The sequence below is a fragment of the Populus nigra genome, chromosome 5 (assembly GCF_951802175.1).
Source record: "Populus nigra chromosome 5, ddPopNigr1.1, whole genome shotgun sequence".
In the NCBI taxonomy this organism is placed as follows: domain Eukaryota; kingdom Viridiplantae; phylum Streptophyta; class Magnoliopsida; order Malpighiales; family Salicaceae; genus Populus; species Populus nigra.
In genome coordinates this window covers 16653762-16673568 of record NC_084856.1, presented here as the reverse complement: position 1 = coordinate 16673568, position 19807 = coordinate 16653762, and the positions used below count along the sequence as shown (strand labels likewise).

Sequence of the window (19807 nt, the reverse complement as noted above, 5' to 3'; positions counted from 1 at the left end):
ACTATGGAGAACAAAAAATGGACACTGAAAGTTGGCTTGCTGTTGCTGGTTTTGTATCATCAATATTGCTTGATTGCTAAGATACATGCCTCAACTCTATTAATTTGTTTTCCAACTGAATGCCGACCATTTGAGATTTTTGCCTTGTATGCTATATGCTGTAGCAAGGTTGTGGTCAGATCTGAAGCATGCGTATCACTAGCTTTTGGAATGGTAGTTTTATTAGTTGAGGACTGGCAATTTTAGCTGATCAATGATTTAATTTTGGAAGATGCCTGATTCTGAGTTGGTCTAGCTAGTTGATGCATGAGAATTTTGGCTCTTCATGTTGCGTTAAATTAGCTACATAGCATTTATTTTTCAACAGCAGCAGAAAAATTTCGATTGATGGAATTTCCATTTACTCAAATATGTTGTTTCCTTTGCCTAAAAATGCATGCAGTTGGGCTGCCAAACCTTGTGGGCTACTGGCCCGATGTTTTTTTTTTTTTTTTTTCACCTTGATATTCATCCTGATTTCTCCTTTATTTTCTGACAAAGATGTGAAATTCATCGATGCGGGTACAAACCTAGTTTAAAAAGACAGATCGCCTAGATAGAATTAAGGACTCGGTCCAAAGTACTCATCAGAAATCAAGAAGCTACTGTAACAATGTTTGATGCCTAAAAACAAAGAGACCTGGTGCTAGGTTGAATAAAGCCCTTCCAAGGGCTCCAAACATAGAAACACAAAGCTCTTCTATTTATTTCATTTTCTTGCAGATACTGTCACTAGACAAAAAGAAACACAGTATCGGCATACAATGGCAGAAATACAGTCAACTTTCTACAAACAATGGCAGGACTGGCATACATTATAGATTGTAACTTTATGATGCTAGGTTGCCAGCAGAAGTTGAATTAAAGCTTGCAAAACCTTAGAACAAAAAATGCAGTTGCTCAAGCTATATTATTAAATAATTTTCTGCAGCCAAAAATTCGATGGCAGGTCTTCAAAATGCTGCCATCCAAAAGTTTTGAGTTCAACCACAAAGGTAAAACAGATTCGGTGCTTCTCTGTTTGTTTGAATGGGGAAACTATCTATAGACTGTAGTTAAATAGACATATGGTAGTTGCATCATCCCACTTCATAAGCCTTATCTGCTCCATCTACTTTTACGTCAGTCCTAACTTCTCCGCTGGTAGGCCTGGAAGATTTCAGTTCAAAATTCAAATAATGGCCAGAAACAAAGAAAGTTCGAATAATATCATACTCTTCATGCTTGCTTCCAAACATGGTCTCAGCAACTTGGCTGATTAGGTAGCAACTGGATTTCAACTTGAATTGGAATACAATTCTAACTCTGGTATCATCAACCCCGAGGTGCATTTAGCCAAAAACTTTTATACTCTATTTATCTAATGCATGACAGTGTGTGAGTGCTTATCTAAATGAAAAATCTGCAGATTAGCTGTCGCATCTTGGAGAGTTGATTTGGGGGTACCTAAATGACCAACAATCTATAATGAAGAGGCCATCAGCTCATGTATAGGAGATAGATTCAAGAGAAAATAGACACCTCAAGTAAAAGACAGAGAGCACATGAGATCACATGTTATACGTCATTGTTAGGTCAATCTGTGCACACACCTTATCCTGGCAAAACACAAGTCCAAGCCTCAGCAGTGTTTGATACCATAAGCATTCCTCTAATAAGTCATATCTAGGATACCCTAGACCAGAAACCTATCCAGATATGTGCTATCACTGTGCATAGTGTACAGAAGCAACAAAATGCAAATTGTTGGACACTTGGATTTCGTAAACAGTCTCAAGGATCTAATTACTCAGAGCCTGGAGACTATGAATGAACACAACATATGATTTCATTCATTTAAGGGTCAAACTCTACATCCCTTCTCAACTTTGGCATTTTTCCTTCGAGAACATGACTATTGTTTTTCCAAACTCAATTTTATTCTATTAAAGAATGTGGATCACTATGAGATTTTGGTGGCTCAAATGGTATTTCATATATCAGATTAGGGTCATTAAACCAGATTAGAAGGTTGCTCTGTGAGGTTCATTTATTCTGAAGTTATCCTTCTAGAGAAGTTCCTTTCGCCTTTGACAAATTGTAGCCTGGCTATTTTATTGTGAAGGTTATTTATAATTGATTGTCAATACAAACTTACAAACAGCAATAATTTCTTAATAAAGGAAAAGGGTCAGGAAAAGTGCACTTACAGTCCACTTAAAACTTTGATGGTGTCATAGAATAGCCATTGCAGAGTCACAACAGGTCCAACAAGCATTATCCTTATAGGAAGGCTTCTTGTAAATAAGTTGGAAAACCCAATTTTCCTCACAGCCTGCTTATGTGAAAGAAAGTTGTCTAGGTCATGTTCTTTAACAGTAAAGAGAAGTATCCTAAAACACAATTTGAATAGCGGATAATACCAGAATGAGGCTATCAGCCTTTTTGCTATAAAGAGAAGCAACAATGTTATCAGCTGGATTAGAAATAAAGCTACCAACAGAGCCAGCAGTGTATCCAGCTAAACATGTCACCCCAAGCTGTTGAGCTTTCGAGCAATCCTCTTTCCTTCTTTTAATAACATTACAGTAAAGAAAGTCTACGGAATGCTCAAATGTTGAGAACATAACCATAGAGACTGTGGAAAAAGTTGTCACAAGTGTCAGTACTCATGCATTGAGAAACTATCAAGGTCACATATTTCAGACTATCGGGTCCTTCATATTTCAAATTCAAGTGATCTTGAAAGAGATAATATACATAAAAGGGAACACTTAAAGTTGGATGCAGTAAATGGTGTGATGAACATTTAGTTGAACTGTAATTTAGAGTAATTGAAGTTTAAGGCTTGTGCAATTACATGGAAGGTTTCGACCCCATAGCGGAACAAGCCCTCTGTAAAAACTGCAATAGAGAAAAAAAATTAACCTTGAAGCACACACATAATGACACCAAAAGGACCCAAAAGAATGAAGGCATAGGTTATGAATTCCTTACCCAAGAAAACCTTCTGTTCTATAAACCTTTGGAAACCCATCAGCCAATCCTTTAGCAAAATGGGGCTGTGCTTGAACTCTAACTTTAACAGCTTCGAAAGGGCAGAGAGCCAAATTGGCAAAAACTTCAGCAGAGGCACTGCTCATAAAGAAAATAAAACTCCTGTTGCAATCAACCAACACATTGGAGTAAAGGGTCTTGAAATATTCATATAAACCAAATCGACAACCACCTTGAGCACCATAACCAAAGAACTTCCCTGCCCACCCTCTCCAAAAAGCAGAAGGCCCTTGCTCTCTCAATAAAGTAGTAAAACATGAGTATATGCTATAATACTTGACGGGGTTCACCTACAAATCAAAATTAACAAAAACATGAATATTATTTGTTCGATGCCCTCCAAAAGACAATTAAATTAAGTAATAAACAAAAGGCCTAAATACATCTTATTCACTTGATGGGGATCACCGAAGAACATCATTCTATGATAAAAATCCAACCTTCTATAAAAAAACACAAATAATAGATTCCACAACAGAACTAAGCAAGATATTCACCTGCATGTTTACTTTTAAGACATCAAGAGGCGTAATTGCAAGATGGGTGGTTCCAGCACTTAACATTCCACTAACAGCACAAAGAGCGTAGTATCCTGTTTCTGCTCTGCAGTCTTGTGCTTTCAGTCTCCTTTGATCTTTCTCCATAACCATGTCAGCAGCTCTCTTGTTCTTTACTTGTCTTTAATTGTTAAGACATTCAAAAACAAAAACCTATTATCATTTCTCTGTCACAGAATCAAAATTGCTGTCTGAAAGTTGTATCGGATTTTACAGGACAGATGTTGTTAATCTCATGGAGAATCTGACAGCAACTCTGCAAGAATTTACAAGGGTTTATGTCTTGCCTAATTTATGATGTGTTAGTTGCTTCTTTTTTTTCTTTTTTCTTTTTCTTTTTTAATCTAAGGTAGTGTTTCATACTCTCCGTACAAAAACACTAAATACATGTTTATTAAAGAATTTATTTTTATAATTTTGGAGTAAATTTTTTTTATTTCTAAAATAGAGATATAAAAACATATTTATGAAGATAATATTTTTTTTATTTTTAAAATATCAATGTAAAAAAATTTTAATTTTAATATTATTCAATTAAAAATAAAAAGACTAAAAATAATTATTATTATAATTTTAAAATACAACCTAGAGCAAAAATTTAGATTGTCAACTCAAGTTGATTTAAATCAATTATTTTTTTAGAAGATCAAAATAACATTATTTTGACTAATTTTTTATTTAAAATTCAATGGATGTTTGCTCTAGAGTTTACATCGAGTCACGAGTCAATTTAATTTTTTGATTGGGTTAGGTCAGATCAGGTCAATATTTTCTCATGAATTGGTCAAGTCCTTAAGCCAATTAGGTTCCAAGTTGGTCTGTTAGGCTGGTCTATGTTTTATAACTAAAATTATTATATTATTATTAATTCCAACATTGATTACAAATTAAAGTAAAAAAATAATATATAAATATTTTTTTATCGGTGTAAATTTGATATTAATGCATATTAAAGATAAAATAGAATTTTTTATATTTTATTCTCTTGATACAGACAAAAGTAGTGATAAAGGGTTTGTTACAAGTCAAAACCTTAAAAGACCAATAACACCATATATATAAGAACATTATCAAAATACTTAATTTTATTTCTTCATGTTTCCACTTGCCAAAAAAACTATTACAATCCTTTATATATATATATAAAAAAAAAAACTAGAAAACCCTAATTATACTGAATAGAAAAATAAACTAGAAACAATTATATCCAATTATGAAAAAAAACTAGAAAAGTATCATAATAAAGAATAGAAAAATAAAAATAGAAATAGATAAAAATTACTATGAAAAATATCTTTTTTTTGTAAATATTCTCCTACATCAATCTCTCTAGATTGAAAGGAACTCATCATCAACTTTAGGCTTCAGTTAAAAATTATCTTTTATCAAGAACATCATTTTGAGCAAGAGCCACCTCATCGAGGGTAACACCTTTATACAGACTACCTCACCATAGACCCCTAACATAATATAGTTATATGGGTCATCCCATCATAAATACCTAATACAATACCTTTGTGTGGGCCGCCACATCATAAGTCTCACCACCAGGATTTCAGATGACAATAATTGATGTAGAAAAAACAACACATTATTTTCTAGATGTCTTTATCTATTGGGAAACCTTTTCATCCCCTCTTATATAAGCACAATCTATAACTTCTTCCAACCATGGTTGTTTTGCAACACACAATAAAGCAAAATAAACACCAAGGATTGTTGGGCTCTTTTCCAGCCATGGTTGCTCAACATCACACACAAAAGCAAAATAACTACTATAACCCTATTTTATACCCTATTTTTTCAAAACTTTTTCACAAAATCCAAAAATAGAAAAGAAAAATAACAAAAATCCAAAAAATATATTTTTGATTATTTGCGTCATTTTCGACATTTTAAATGTTTTTTCAAAAGAATTCAAAATTCAAAAATTCACCACATAAGCTCATTGAGTGTGAGTAGTGGCTTTCGAGCTCATTTTGAACATGAACAAATAAGACGAGCTAAAGCTTAATTTATCATTTACCATCCTCCCGGATCCAACCCTTGTACTTCAAAAGTGAGGATTGGACCCTGTTACCAATACATGTAGTGAAGCTAGATATTGTGTCAAGTGTCAAGAAAAAGTGCAAACCTGTTGTTGTGTAGCTAGAATGACTTTAGTGAACACTTTCATTTGACGAGAAAGTTGTTCAAGATCTGAAAAAGCTAGAGTAATTATGGTGAGGAGGTCAATTATTCGTTTGTGCCTTGGATTTTCTAAGTGATCAGCAATGAAAAGAACTTTTGATGTGAGATGAGAATAAACTAGTTTTTGTTCGGGTTTCCACGGACAATGCTATTAATGAAGTCAATTTTTTCTTTTTTTTGAATTGGGTATAGGTCTTTATGCATTTGCTTGATGGGCTAACTAGGATGACTGGACTTGGCCACTGGTTGATGGGCCGACAGGGTGACTAGACTTGGCCACTAGTTAACGAGTTTAAATGTGACTGAACTTGGTTGTTCCACACTCTCCTAAAAACCAAGTTTCATACTAGAATATGAGACCCTTTGATGCTTAAGTTAGCAAATATAAAAGGGAAAAAAATGTACAAGAAATAAAAGGATGATGAAGAGTATATGAACTATATGTATTATTGTTTTTCTTGATTAAACTTGCAAATGAATTTGTTTGTTTATTTATACATCTCGATCATGTGAGCTTACCTCATGAAGAGTGAAGCAATGATAGAGAATAATTTTTTTTCCTTGTGGGTAACCTAAAAAGATGAGTTGTTATTGTTTCTTATTGTGTCATTGATGAGAAAGCTGACACTCAAAGGTGATTGACATGAAAGACTGGTGCCCCTTGAGGAGATAGGTTGGTGGGAGATAGCTATTAGCAAGATTGGTAGACTCCCTTTGAAAAAATAGGTTAATGAGAGAAAATAATGGCTAAGAAAAGCAGATGTTATTTTAATAGTTCGTGCATAAACACAAAATAACATGGTGCTATTCTAATTTTTCTTAGAAGTCTTAATTTGCATTTAGGTGGAATTTTTAGGAAATTATGTAGGATTGGTCCCGTGATGGATTGTTCCTTGTTTGAGTTGCCAACCCACATAAAAAGCATTTTCTTTATATGCATCACCAAACTTGTTATGTTTTAATTTCTTGTCTAATTAAAAAAAAATTATCTAAATATAACCCTCACAACCCAAAAAACTACACACATTCCGATGAGCCACGTTAACTGTTATTTAAGATTTTCACAACCAAAGCTAACTTAAACGTTCATCCTCTTTTTTTATATTTTTTAAACAATCCAATGATACTAATTGATTGAGTTATTTATCATATTATATATTTATTATTGCAAGATCATTTCTTGCCAATTAGCTAATAATTGAAAAAGGTAGCGTAACATATTTTTTAGTGCCCATGCATAATCTATTATTCTTCATATATCAACAATAAATATTTTTTTTAGGTTTTTAATAAACTATTTATAATCAAATCATAACATTCACATAAATTTTCTTCTTCTACTTTTTATTAAATTCAAATCGAAAATAAATATAATACAAAAAGCAAAATCACAATCATATCAAGATTGATTGAAAATATTATTTGTTAGTATTTCTTTCAAAATTCTTAAAGATAAGGGGGGAAAAAAGAACCTATTGTATAAAAATTAACTTGAGAATACCTTTTAGGTAAAAAAAAGAGAAAGAAAGAAAAACAAACTAAGAGTAAAAAGAACATCAATCAACCGAGCAAAGAGACCCAAATTCGATGAACACATGCCTAAGCTTAGATCTTGGGCATGCTGCTTTCCATCTTGGGCTTTCAACAATGAGGCTTTGTAGAAAAACGAACGTGCATGCCACTACACCTTCACCGAGGATGCCACAGTAGACAACATCATTTGATTTTGGTATTGTGTCTTGTCATTCAAATAGTCATGTACATGGAAACCTTGCCATTGTTTAGGAATGCAAAGCGACAATTAAGGGACAAAACATGCGGTAGAAACACTAACATTAACTTAAATTCACCTTTCAAAACAGAAGAATAAAACAAAGTAGGAGTACTGATCATGCTTTTCTTTTTCTTTTCTTTTTTTAATCATTACGTGTTATTTCATAGATACTTGCAAATATGAAGACTCAAGTCCATCATTCCGTTCAATTAAAGGTATGTCATCCAAGCTGACAGTAGTGAATTTATGAAATATTCCGCTCGACTGGCCTCAATTCTGAACTCTGATGCTCTGTGTTTATGTTGTTTTCTTTTTGTGTTTGTTAGTGGTTGTTGATTACTGCGTGTTGGATTGCATATTTATGGTGAAGGGAAGTTTAGATGGAAGTGTATCAATCCATTTTGGCAGGTGGCAAAATTAATTTCATCGATGGGGATGTTCGCTAGCAGTATGTGATTATACAAGTGATTTATCCAATTCATTGACATATCATCGGGACTTTCTTTCTTTGTTTTTTTTTTTTTCCTTTCTATTTCAGAGTAATAAGGCTATTCATTTCGAATTAATTTGTAGAGTATTGACGGTGGACTTAACCAATAAATTTCAGACACTAATCGTTAAATGGTTGGTGTTGTTTAGACAATTCACTGGTGATGAATAGGATTGCTAGGAGGGAAGGTGGAAAATAGGTTAAGATTAATAGAGGGTGATTGTCTGTCTCCCACTTGGGAAATAAGAAGCTATGATTTGTATTCCTTGTGCCACACAACATCTTAAATTAAGCAGACAATGTCTATCATTTGAATTGCTTAAAAAAGGAAGAACCTGGATATGAAAAATTAGTTATTCTACTAACATTAACATGCTGACGTGGCCTAATGTCATTGTCTGTTTGGTTTCTTTTTGTGTTTGGATTTTGAACTGGTAATATATGATCATAGACATTTTTTCAACCATGTCTTTTGGACATTCTTGGCAGGTACCTTCTCTCTCTCCAAAGTTATAGAGAAAGATTCAATGTTTTTGGAAAATTACTAAATGTGCAAACCAAACCCAAGATTTAATTGCTTCATAACTTATTTTCATGAGCATGCATTAGTATAGATTCAATGCCGTCAAATGGATCGTGAGTTCTTGTCTTCGATTTGGCAGTGATTTTTTTCACAACATATATATAGTTGGTATTGGTATTAATTTCTTGACATTTTTTTATGCAGGCTTGGTGAATCCTATACTTTTGAGACAGCCCATATAAGTGTTTGATCTGAAAAGCTTGACAGCAATCCCTTCTCCTCTGATATAAACTCTATTCCAGGGAAAGGAGGGTTGTTCATTGGTTGTAAAGATGAGGGGAGCTGTTCTTGTAGCACTTGCTGCTACGGTGGGGAATCTGTTACAAGGATGGGATAATTCAACCATTGCAGGTATTTACATGCCAGTATACAATTATTTTCATATAATATAGAAATCAAATATCTTTTTTGTTCATTTCATTATTTATTGTCAAAGTTGCATTCTGGTCGTTTGCATTCCATGCTGTCATGATTCTTGATTCATGAGCAAGCTGGTATTTTTTGGTTTTTCTTATCCTCAACTCTTTCTTTGGTTGCTGAGAATATGAAGATATTAAAGGACATAGAAGTTTTGAGTCCATAGAGTTAATGGAAATCTCAACTTTAGGTGCATCAAAAGGCTTTCGATTTACAGTAATGAAAGTAAAGTCTATATATAAGATTCGGAAGAAGGGAAAAAAAACATGGCTTCGTATCAATTTGCGTTGTGGAACTAAATATTGTGGCCTTCTGTTTTCAGGATCCATTCCTTACATCAAGGAGGAGTTAAATTTGCAGTCTCAACCAGCAGTAGAAGGGCTGATTGTAGCCATGTCAATTATCGGTGGCACTACTATCACAACATTTTCTGGAACAGTATCAGATATCTTCGGAAGACGTCCGATGCTGATAATGTCGTCAATTCTTTATTTTCTAAGCAGCATAATTATACTATGGGCTCCCAATGTTTATGTCCTACTTTTGGCGAGACTACTTGATGGTTTTGGAGTTGGTCTTGCTGTCACTCTTGTTCCTTTATATATATCTGAAACGGCTCCATCTGAGATGAGGGGGCAATTAAATACACTTCCACAGTTTATGGGTTCAGGAGGAATGTTTTTGTCATATTGCATGGTGTTTTTCATGTCAATGATGGATTCACCAAGCTGGCGGCTGATGCTTGGGACTCTGTCAATCCCCGCTGTCATTTATCTAGCATTGACGCTTTTTTTCTTGCCTGAATCTCCAAGGTGGCTTGTGAGTAAAGGAAAGATGATCGAAGCTAAACAGGTTTTGCAGAGACTTCGTGGTAGGGAAGACGTTTCAGGTTTGTTTATAAGCTTGCATTCTCAGTGGAACTCTTCTATTTCTTCCATGTGGTTGAGATTTTTGGTGGCAAATCTAAAGCTCCTATGATCTGCAGGTGAGCTGGCTTTGCTACTTGAAGGTCTTGGTGTTGGGACCGAAACAACAATAGAAGAGTACATTATTGGCCCAGCCAATGAGATCACTGGTGAAACTGATGCGAAAGAACATGTTACATTATATGGGCCCGAGGAAGGTGTCTCGTGGATTGCCAAACCCGTCACCGCTGGATTCAGTAGTTTAGGGATGTTGTCCCGTAACGGCAGTTTGGTAAACCAAACCGTGCCTTTGATGGATCCACTTGTCACTCTATTTGGAAGTGTCCATGAGAACATGCCTACAACGGGAAGCACAAGCAGCTTGCTTTTTCCAAACACTGCAAGCATGGTGAGTGTTGGAGAAAATCAAGGTAGAAATGAACAGTGGGACGAAGAGGGCGACAAGGATGGCGAGGACTCTTACCCAGAAGCTTCTAGAGCTGATTCTGATGACAATTTGCGAAGCCCGTTACTATCACACCAACATTCTAGCATGGAAAAGGGCATCAGTCATTGGCGCAATAGCAGCCTCGTAAATTCTGGGGAAGAAGGTGCGATGGGTATTGGTGGCGGATGGCAGCTGGCATATAAATGGTCTGAGAAGATAGGTAAAGATGGTAGTAAGGAAGGAGGGCTTCAGAGGATATATTTGCACCAGGAAGGTACGATTGGTTCTCAGAAGCATTCAGTTACTTCCTCTGCTGGAATTGACATTCCTGAAGATGAGTTTGTACAAGCTGCTGCTCTGGTTAGCCAACCTGCTGTTTGTTCTAAGGACATACTGGGTCAAGCATCAGAAGGTCTAGCAGCTATTCACCCATCAGAAATTGCTGCTAAAGGTCCAAGCTGCGGTGACCTTTTTGAACCAGGAGTTAAGCGTGCATTGATTGTTGGAGTAGGGCTTCAAATACTCCAGCAGGTATATCAGGACATTTTGCAACACGAGTTATTTATATGCGATTGTTCCTTGTAGCAAATTCTGCTCTTTCTGGATTTCAACAACCGAATCTTTGAATTTCATAACTCTCCTAGCTGACTGCTTTGTTGGAGAGAAAACATCGGTTTTATTTGGTTTTATCATTTGGCTGAAGAACGCAATTCAACAATAATCCTTCACCTGCTCTGATGCATAACATTTTGTTGTTCATCAACGAACTAATTCTTGTTTTATCAATCATAGATTATAATATTAAACGTAGATTATTAAATATTCCATCTTTTTTCCTATTTATGCCTCATGTGTAATCTTCTTGTTTCTACAGGTTGCTGGCATAAATGGTGTTCTCTACTACACACCCCAGATTCTTGAGCAAGCAGGGGTGGTAGTTCTTCTATCAAGTCTGGGCTTGAGTTCAGCTTCTGCATCTTACTTGATGAGTATTCTCACTACATTCTTGATGCTTCCTTGCATATTTCTTGCCATGAGACTAATGGATGTCTCTGGCAGAAGGTCAGTTCCTTCTAGTTAAGAATTTTTGGTTTTGTTCATTTAGAAACTATGAGTTCTTTATATTTCTAGCTGAGAGCCGCTTCTGCCAACAGACTCTTTTGCTTCCTTCAGGTCTATTTTGCTGTACACCATTCCTATCTTGGTAGCATCGCTAGTTGCTTTTGTCCTTGGCAGTATTGTCAACATGGACACGTCTTTGAAAGCAGTGATCTCTACTGGCAGTGTTATGATCTATTTGAGTTGTTTCGTCATGGGCTTCGGAGTGATTCCAAACATCCTCTGTGCTGAAATTTTCCCGACTCGTGTTCGTGGCATTTGCATCACAATATGTTCTCTGACATATTGGATTGGAAACATCACGATCACGTACTCGCTTCCTGTTATGCTAAACTTCTTTGGCCTTTCTGGTGTCTTCACAATCTATGCCATTGGATGCGCGGTGTCATGGATTTTTGTTTTCTTGAAGGTTCCTGAGACAAAGGGCATGCCCCTTGAAGTCATCACCGAGTTCTTTGCTGTGGGTTCCAAGAATGATTGACCTGAGCATCCTACTAGAGATCAAATTTCACTGTTGTTATAGTTCTACTGGAATGATTCCCTATTTTTTTTTGGACCTGTCAATGTCCTACCCCTCTTTCTTTTTTTGTCATTTTTAATGTTGGACACTTGCTGATGTTGTATCCGCAGTGGCTAGTATGGCAGTCTAGCAGAGATAAATCGTTGGCACAGAAAGTGTTTTAGGAGAGGAGAGTCAATCAAATTTCTATCATAGGCACTGCAGCAAAAAGAACAATTTTGGTTCACATTTGCGTAAATCACTTGCTGAGGTTGGTTTTCGCACTTGCTGGTGTCTTCACAATTTATGCCATTAGAATCTTTCTATTCAATGATAACCTTAGCATTGTAGCTTCTTTATCATCCATGGTATTAGCTATAATTATAACAATCTTTATTTTCTTGTGATAATCCATCACACCTCCTAGATCTTGACACAAACTCTATAATATTTGATATAGTTTCTTATAATAATAATTAGAAAAAAAAAAATTTCTCATGATTGTTTTCATTTCATCCCAAGTATTCATGGGTCTCTTTCTATTATTTATTTTTTCCAATACAAGTCGATCCCACCAAATAATAGTATAGTTAGTAAACTCAATAACAAGTTTTACTTTTTTTATTCAAAAGTAATGGCGATAATAAAAAATCAATTTCACTTTTTTTCTCACTCCAAATAAGCTTTTAGATAGTTTTCCGCCTTGAAAGTTGGAATCTTCATCTTAATAATATCCAAATGTAAACCCAAATCTCTATCAAAACCATCCTAAAATCTATTCTCCATGTCTGCTCTTCTATAGTTGAATTGCTCAAGTGACTGAATTATCCCGGGACTTTGGTTTCTATATGGTTGAAACTTACCAACATAGTTATCATCAAAATTCTTGGTCTTTTTATCTGTATTTTTTGCTGCAGGTTCTTCTAAAGGTAAATTAACTCATCTCATAGACCTTCTTCCTTCCAAACCTCTACAGTCTGACCCATTTTAAAGACTAGCCACTTAAGTTTTCAAACCAGTCATCCCACTGAGGTGAATTAACTCCAATTATTATTGCATGGTCAAATAACCTGATTTGGGATTATTCCTATCTTTAGTGATGGTGATCCACTCTTAGTTGACATCGTCAAGAGTTGAAAATTAAGTTAGAGCAATACGCACACTCCATCACGTGTTTACGCTCAATAGATCTCACTTCTCTCATGTTTCATGTAAATTTTTGAATTCTCACTCTAATATACTTACCTTCGCCTTTTACCACTTAATTCTCAAGATTTCAGTTATTTAAAGAAGTAGTTCACAAAAAAAATAAAGATTAATATCTTAATGGCGTAATCAAATAATATAAAGACTTAGTAAACAATAAAGATTGAAAACTATCAATACAAAACTAGGAATATGAAATCGCAAATATCAATATGAATTCATACAAAATATAAATGATACGAAGACATAAAAAACAATATTATGAAAATTAAGAAACTAATGGTATAAGATTTAAACTACTAAAAATAACAAAAGCATTATATATGGTGGCGAAAACTAAAAACAAATACGCAAAAACTACCTATTTTAAAAAAAAACAAATTCAAGAAAGACCAATCAAATAACCTTAAAATATCCCAAATCAAGATTTATCTCCAAGAAACCCCAACAATTAATATTGTTTTTAGATTTAAATCAAAAGTGGTTGAATTCTATGTTTCTTAAATCAAGATTTGCAACAAACCCTAAAAATTTATTTTTCTTGTGATTTTTCTTTATTCTTTCTTTTATAAAACTTTATTTAATCAAGATCACAAATACTTTCTTTCTTTTTTTAACTTGATGTTGCAACTAGTTTTTAGAGAAGATAAAGAACTCGGTAACAATAAACTACGTGAAAAACTTAAAGATAAAAGGAATATAACATGATTTAAAGCCTCACTCTAATACCATTTGATGTGAACCTCATGGATATAAAGATCAAAAAACCTATAGTCGAATCTTTTTTTTTTCCTAAGAAAGCTACATTCAGGCTTGTGATTGAGTTTGATATAATGATTACCTGTATTGAGGCACAAAAACTATAGAAACTAAGGCCCCACACAATGCCTATAAAGAGACGCAAATGAGAAGTATAAAAGATACCACGAAACTTGGTTTGTTTTTTGATAAGTCATAGTAGCTCAATCAAGAACTAAATTAAGAGAATCATCTCATAATTACACAATAAATTATTTTGAAATCAAATTCTATAAAAAAAAAAACTAAATACAAGATAAATAACTCTATTTATAATAAGTAAAAACACCCTAAATAATGTTGAAAAAAAATAAAAGAGTTCTAAATAAAATAGAAAAAAAATCCTAAATCAATTAAAATACTAATACAACTCTCACATAGTAGCTTTTAGACCTTATCATAAATCCTTCTTAATGTTTGATTGTTATGAAATTTTAACTCTATATAAAAACAAGCCTTTAAAACTATCGGAAATTTTTTTAGCTTGATCCAATGGTTGGATCGAAAAATATACTTTGCAGAGTAAAATTGTGCATTGAAGAATATAAGTCCAAAACCGCTTTTAATGTTCTTAAATGATACATATACCTTGTCAATAAGGAAATCTACAAAACAAAAGAAAATACAAGTTGCTAACATGGAAACCTTTACTAAAATAATTCCAACTGTCTCCACCTATATTGTTCTTATAGAAAAAGAATTCTTGCTAAAAAGAAGTTCACAAATCATAAGGAAACAAATAGCAAAAACTTATACAACAACTTTTGACCTAACTTCAAACATGTCGTTATCTCTTATTTGAATGAATTACTGGGACTGCCATATATGCATAGAAAGCTTGAGATGTTTAGTTTCCAACTCAACTAGAATTATAGAAAAATTTCACTTGTAGCTCCAGATATGATCCAAACAGTACATAAAGGTATAGTCTAACAAATTTCCAACTTGTTAGCCCAAATATCCAGAATCAGTCCAATCAATCCCTCTTGAATCCTTGTAGTTTCAGACCTTATAATATGCATAATTGGTGCCTTTTAATGGATGCTTTGGGGATGGTCACTGATTCGTATAAATAAGATTAAACATGATCATTACTATTTTCATTAGCATTGGTATTATTTAAAAAAAATTGACTTTATCAGTAATATATATAGTTATATTCATGTTATTTTCTTGTAGGAATTTGAGCAAAATAAAAGATGTTTTAAATTTCATTAGCCTTGATAACATTGAATTATTGAATGAGTGAATTTGTGGATAACCTAACCTTCTTGATGGCGAGGATTTAAGTTAGGAGACTATTAAAGCACCTTTGTCTATTTTGACTTTAGATGATAAACATATCCATTTTGATTGTGTGATGAACTGAGTGGAAATGACCATCTGCTGGAATGTCTAGTTGATGATTTTCCATACCACCACAAGATGAAGATCCTTATTTATATGTTAATGATGGAGATAATGTTTGATTTATACTTCTTTTGTGTTAAACCTTTTACTCTCTCAATATTTTGGCATTTTGCTAATGTTGAATTACTTTAAGTTAAAGTTCTTTATAGTTTTGACTATTTAGAAATGTTTTAAAATTAAAAATTATGTTTAGATGTTTCACATTATATTTGTATTGTACAATTTGAAGTTAATTTATTTTTAGATTTGAATTAGAATTATGTATGTTGAATTAGTATTTTGAATTGTATGTGTATGTCACACACACAAAACACAAGATCCATAATGAAACATTGAAATGCTCTAGAACTAAAATAAGAAAGAACAAAACACTAATCAGAATAGAATTGACAACCTTGGATTAGATGTTGAATGTTAGATGATCTCTCCATGTTTGTTTTGTAGAAGATGCAAGTTCAAGAAGTCTTGTTATTCTAGGAATAGAACCCTTTATTTTGTTGATTGAGACTCAACTTTTTGACCATGGAACAAGTTCACTTCTACGCCTTCAATTTCATTTGAATACCATACCCATGTTAGGCTGGAATCTGTGTTGAGACGTTGAAAAGTCAGAAGCTTATTTGCACTCAATAAGGAACGCACGCGAGTGAGAAGTTGCATGAAGAGATGACATTTTCTTATCTGGATTTTAGGGAAAGTTAAGAGAAGTTTATGTTGTTACTAAGGTTTTATTTTGCATTGTGATTCAATTGTACTTTAAAAAAAATTAGCTTCAAATTAATTTTTATGTTTTTTTTTATCATCTTTATGTGCTAGTATAAAAAAAAAATTTTAAAAATTATTTTAATATATTTACAAACAGAAATTACTTTAAAAAACATTATTTATGGCAATTCTATACACGTTCTAAATCGAGCCATAAAGCGGAAACTATACAGATGTGGAAGGCTGGTGGCATAAGCAAGTGAGTTCTCTGTATCCTTCCATGTTCGCTTCATTGTCTAGGCGGTTGTTGCTTGTCCCTTTAGTGCTTTGCAATTATGCCTGGGAGGGAAAAAAAGACATCCCTTATCCCTTTCAACCCTGATGTATGAGATATTTACAATCTTTTTTCCTACAAGGATAACCTCGGATTTGTGGTAGATGGTGTGCTTTCTGTAGGATAAAGAACAGTCACCCTTCTCGAGCCTCTTTTGGAATATCACCACTTTCCAACCTTGGATTCATTAGATTGGATAAAACGCATAAGATAAGGGCTAAGGCATCTACTTTATGCTCTCTCTCTTCTCCTGATTTCTCTTGCGTGCCAATTCACTATTTTTGTGATGTGATGCCATACGCAGAGAAAACGAGTTGGGAGTTGAAGAAACTGGAATTCGAAATAGATGGCAAACAGGTAATGGATCGAGAGGGAAATAATTTATAAAGAAATTGCAGTACTACAAGGTATAGAAATTAGAACGCAAAGAGAACATTATTCAAAAAGGAATATGTAGATGCTGGATGATTGCACGAGCTCGAACCTTGATTTATGCTATAATTTAAGCAAAAGTGGAAGGTGGGTATCAAATGTCAATGACCCCTTGGAAGTTTTCTTGATAGAAAATGAATCTTCAAAAGCTGAAGTGTGAAAAAATTGACTTAAAGTGCCTCTCCTTCATTGCCAGTGGAAGTTTAGATAGATCCAGCCGCAAAGACAATCAAAAGGGTGATTAAAGAGCTAATGACAGATTATAAAACTAACGAGTGTTTAGTCCAATAATAACACTTGAATCAAAGCGGTGTCTCATCAGCTCAGGTACGGATGACAATGCTCAGAACCTAATCCTGAAATAATTTAATCTCATTGTGCGAAAACCAGCCATGCTTAAGATCTAACCTGGTAAGAGAGCTTAATCCTGTTGTGCAACAACTGGCCCGAAGGTTCAAACTGGAAACTTCATAGCCCATTATATATCAATGCTCAAAATGGAGACATGGAGAGAGATAAATTAGCCTTCAAATTCAAAAATGTACTAAATGATATAGCACATTAAAATTCGCTGATATAAACACACACACACAGACACAGCTTACGATCTGTAATTTGGTTATGCTAAGCAGCTTCACAGTACAACCCAAAGCTGTTCTCTCTGTTTGTCAAGGCAAGAAAGCGCCTGCATCACTGGCACGATTTATATTACCATTATTGGCATTGCCATCTTCTCTAGTGCTCAACTCAACCTCAGTGGCATTTCCACCACCACAAGAGGAGGAGGAGGTGGAAGCAGGAAACTGACCACATTTCTGACACCTAGCCACCACCAAAATCTGACGGCAAGAGGGACAAGAGGAATGAGATCCGAGCCATTTGTCAATGCATCCAACATGGAATCCATGTCCACACTGAGGCAAAACCCTCACTTCATCTCCTTCAACAAACTCACCTAAGCAAATTGCACACTCTGTTGTTCCAAAACTGGTGGTGGCGCCCCCACCTCCAGCAGAGTAAGTGAACCTGGGGAGAAGCTGGAGGTTCTTCTTCTTCACACCCTTGTTAGCTTTGGCCTGAGGAGGTGGCCCACTGGAGGCGCCACCGGTGAGACGGCGGAGCCAGGCACAGCGAGCCGCCGCTATGAGGCCCACCACACATATCAATGCACATAAAAGAGCTGCTAATATAACGACAAAGTCGGACTCCAGGTTCACCGCCGCTGGTGGCTCAGCCGCCTTGGTGTTGAGTATTCTGGTAAAGCGAGGCATGAATGATTGCTGTGGAGCAGAGCAAGGATCGGGATGTTGAGTTGTTGGAATGTTGATGAAGTAAATGGAGATACCAAGAATTGAATTCTTGGAGGAGGTTCTTGTTTTTATAAACAAAGAGAGGGGTGGGTTGGGGTTTTCCAGAGATTCAAAGATTGGTAGGCAGTTTCAGTTCCCATGGGGATGTAATGAAAGGGGGATGGGAGCAATTACAGTGCCAGTGGAAGGAGGGGGCAGGTCCTCCTTACTCTATTATTTTTATTTTTATTATTATTATTATGGATAAGATACCCGGCAATTTCTTGGTGGGACCAATTTGTTTGATTTTCAATTATAGTCAATTGGTTGAGACAATAATATCTTTTGGAGTTTTGGTACCCTTATAATAATAATAATAATAATAATTTAAGTTATAAAGATTTTCTTTTATTTTTTGTTTTAATTGTTGGAATATTATTTGGACCATTTCGAGTGTAAATCCTTTCTTATTCGGTCTAACTTTAATTCGAATTGAATTGATACATCTCAAATTTTTCATTTCATCTTTTGTTTAAATGTAGTATTTGTTTATTATTGTAGTGCAGAGTATTTTTTAAAGTATTTTTTAATTAAAAATATTTTTTATATTTTTAACTTTAACGCATCAAAATTATCTAAAATATTAATTTAATATTAAAAAAATTATTTAAAAAAATAGATTGTAACACAAAAATAAAATCTCATTTAAGCTTTTAGTGAAATATTAGAGGATAATTCATATATTATGAAGTTTGAGGAGTAAAAAGTTCCTTTTTTTTTGTTATTCTTCTTTTTTTTTCTTTTGGATATTTGAAATAATAATAACAGTTGTTTTTTTAAGTTTTTTTTTCTTGAAAATATATTAAAATAATTTTTTAAAATCCATTTTTAACATCAAAATAATTTAAAATGCATAAAAAAAATAATTATTTTAAAAAATTCCAGTTGAAACGCCACTCCAAACACCCCCGACTTCTACTATTTTAAGTTAAAAGGTATAATTTAATCGAAATTATAACACATTAACAGGCTGTCGGTGAATCATATGATCCTTATTCAAAGAAAAGGGGGGGAAAAGTCCTAAAGATTACTAATGCAATTCTGCATTCACATTACTTTGGGGAAGGAATTCTCATTAATCCCAAAAAGCAAATTTATCTGTCAGCCAATTTACTCTTGAGAGGAAATCCATATATCCTTGTTTAATTAGTTTAAGTTGAAGGTATTTGGCAGCTTTTAAATAAATTGATTTTTTTATTTTAAATTAATTGTTTTTTATATTTTTAAATCGTTTTTTTAATATACTGATACGAAAAAATAATATATATATATATATATATATATATATATATATATATATATATATTATTTTAATTTATTTTTAAATAAAAAATTATGCTTAACAGCAACCTTGTCGGGGATGATCACTCCTAATGGACTGACTGTCTGACGGAGGCACACACACGTACTTATTCCGGCTAAACAAATTGCGGCAAGCATTAACTGTATTTGTCTCATTAAGTTGGTGCTGGCAGTTGCACTAAGATATATCATTTTTTTCATTTTTGTTTTTGGA

The 19807-nt window shown here is 34.0% G+C and overlaps 3 protein-coding genes across 7 annotated transcripts; 1 reads left to right on the top strand and 2 right to left on the bottom strand.

The window, feature by feature from the left end:
- Positions 1–917: 917 nt before the first annotated feature.
- LOC133694097 (mitochondrial phosphate carrier protein 1, mitochondrial-like) lies at positions 918–3970 on the bottom strand. Its single transcript, XM_062115532.1, has 6 exons — positions 3573–3970; positions 3016–3365; positions 2879–2922; positions 2442–2656; positions 2229–2353; positions 918–1188 (listed from the first exon to the last, which is right to left on the bottom strand). The coding sequence occupies exons 1-6, from the start codon at positions 3723–3725 to the stop codon at positions 1119–1121; spliced, it is 957 nt and encodes a 318-aa protein (XP_061971516.1). The 5' UTR covers positions 3726–3970; the 3' UTR covers positions 918–1118.
- A 3702-nt stretch (positions 3971–7672) lies between these two features.
- Positions 7673–12421, top strand: LOC133694088 (monosaccharide-sensing protein 2-like). Of its 5 annotated transcripts, XM_062115516.1 has the most exons (7): positions 7677–7811; positions 7923–8044; positions 8814–9020; positions 9409–9975; positions 10072–10970; positions 11314–11501; positions 11613–12421. In XM_062115516.1, the coding sequence occupies exons 3-7, from the start codon at positions 8942–8944 to the stop codon at positions 12037–12039; spliced, it is 2160 nt and encodes a 719-aa protein (XP_061971500.1). In that variant the 5' UTR covers positions 7677–7811; positions 7923–8044; positions 8814–8941; the 3' UTR covers positions 12040–12421. The 5 variants fall into 5 exon arrangements, with proteins under 5 accessions (XP_061971499.1, XP_061971500.1, XP_061971502.1 ...); XM_062115515.1 differs by lacking the exon at positions 7923–8044 and having other exon boundaries at positions 7673–7811; XM_062115518.1 differs by lacking the exons at positions 7677–7811; positions 7923–8044 and adding an exon at positions 8398–8575 and having other exon boundaries at positions 11594–11924.
- Positions 12422–17454: 5033 nt separating this feature from the next.
- On the bottom strand, positions 17455–18481 carry LOC133693546 (RING-H2 finger protein ATL8-like). Its single transcript, XM_062114778.1, has one exon. It carries the CDS (start codon positions 18211–18213, stop codon positions 17611–17613), a length of 603 nt encoding a protein of 200 aa, XP_061970762.1. The 5' UTR covers positions 18214–18481; the 3' UTR covers positions 17455–17610.
- Positions 18482–19807: the final 1326 nt, after the last annotated feature.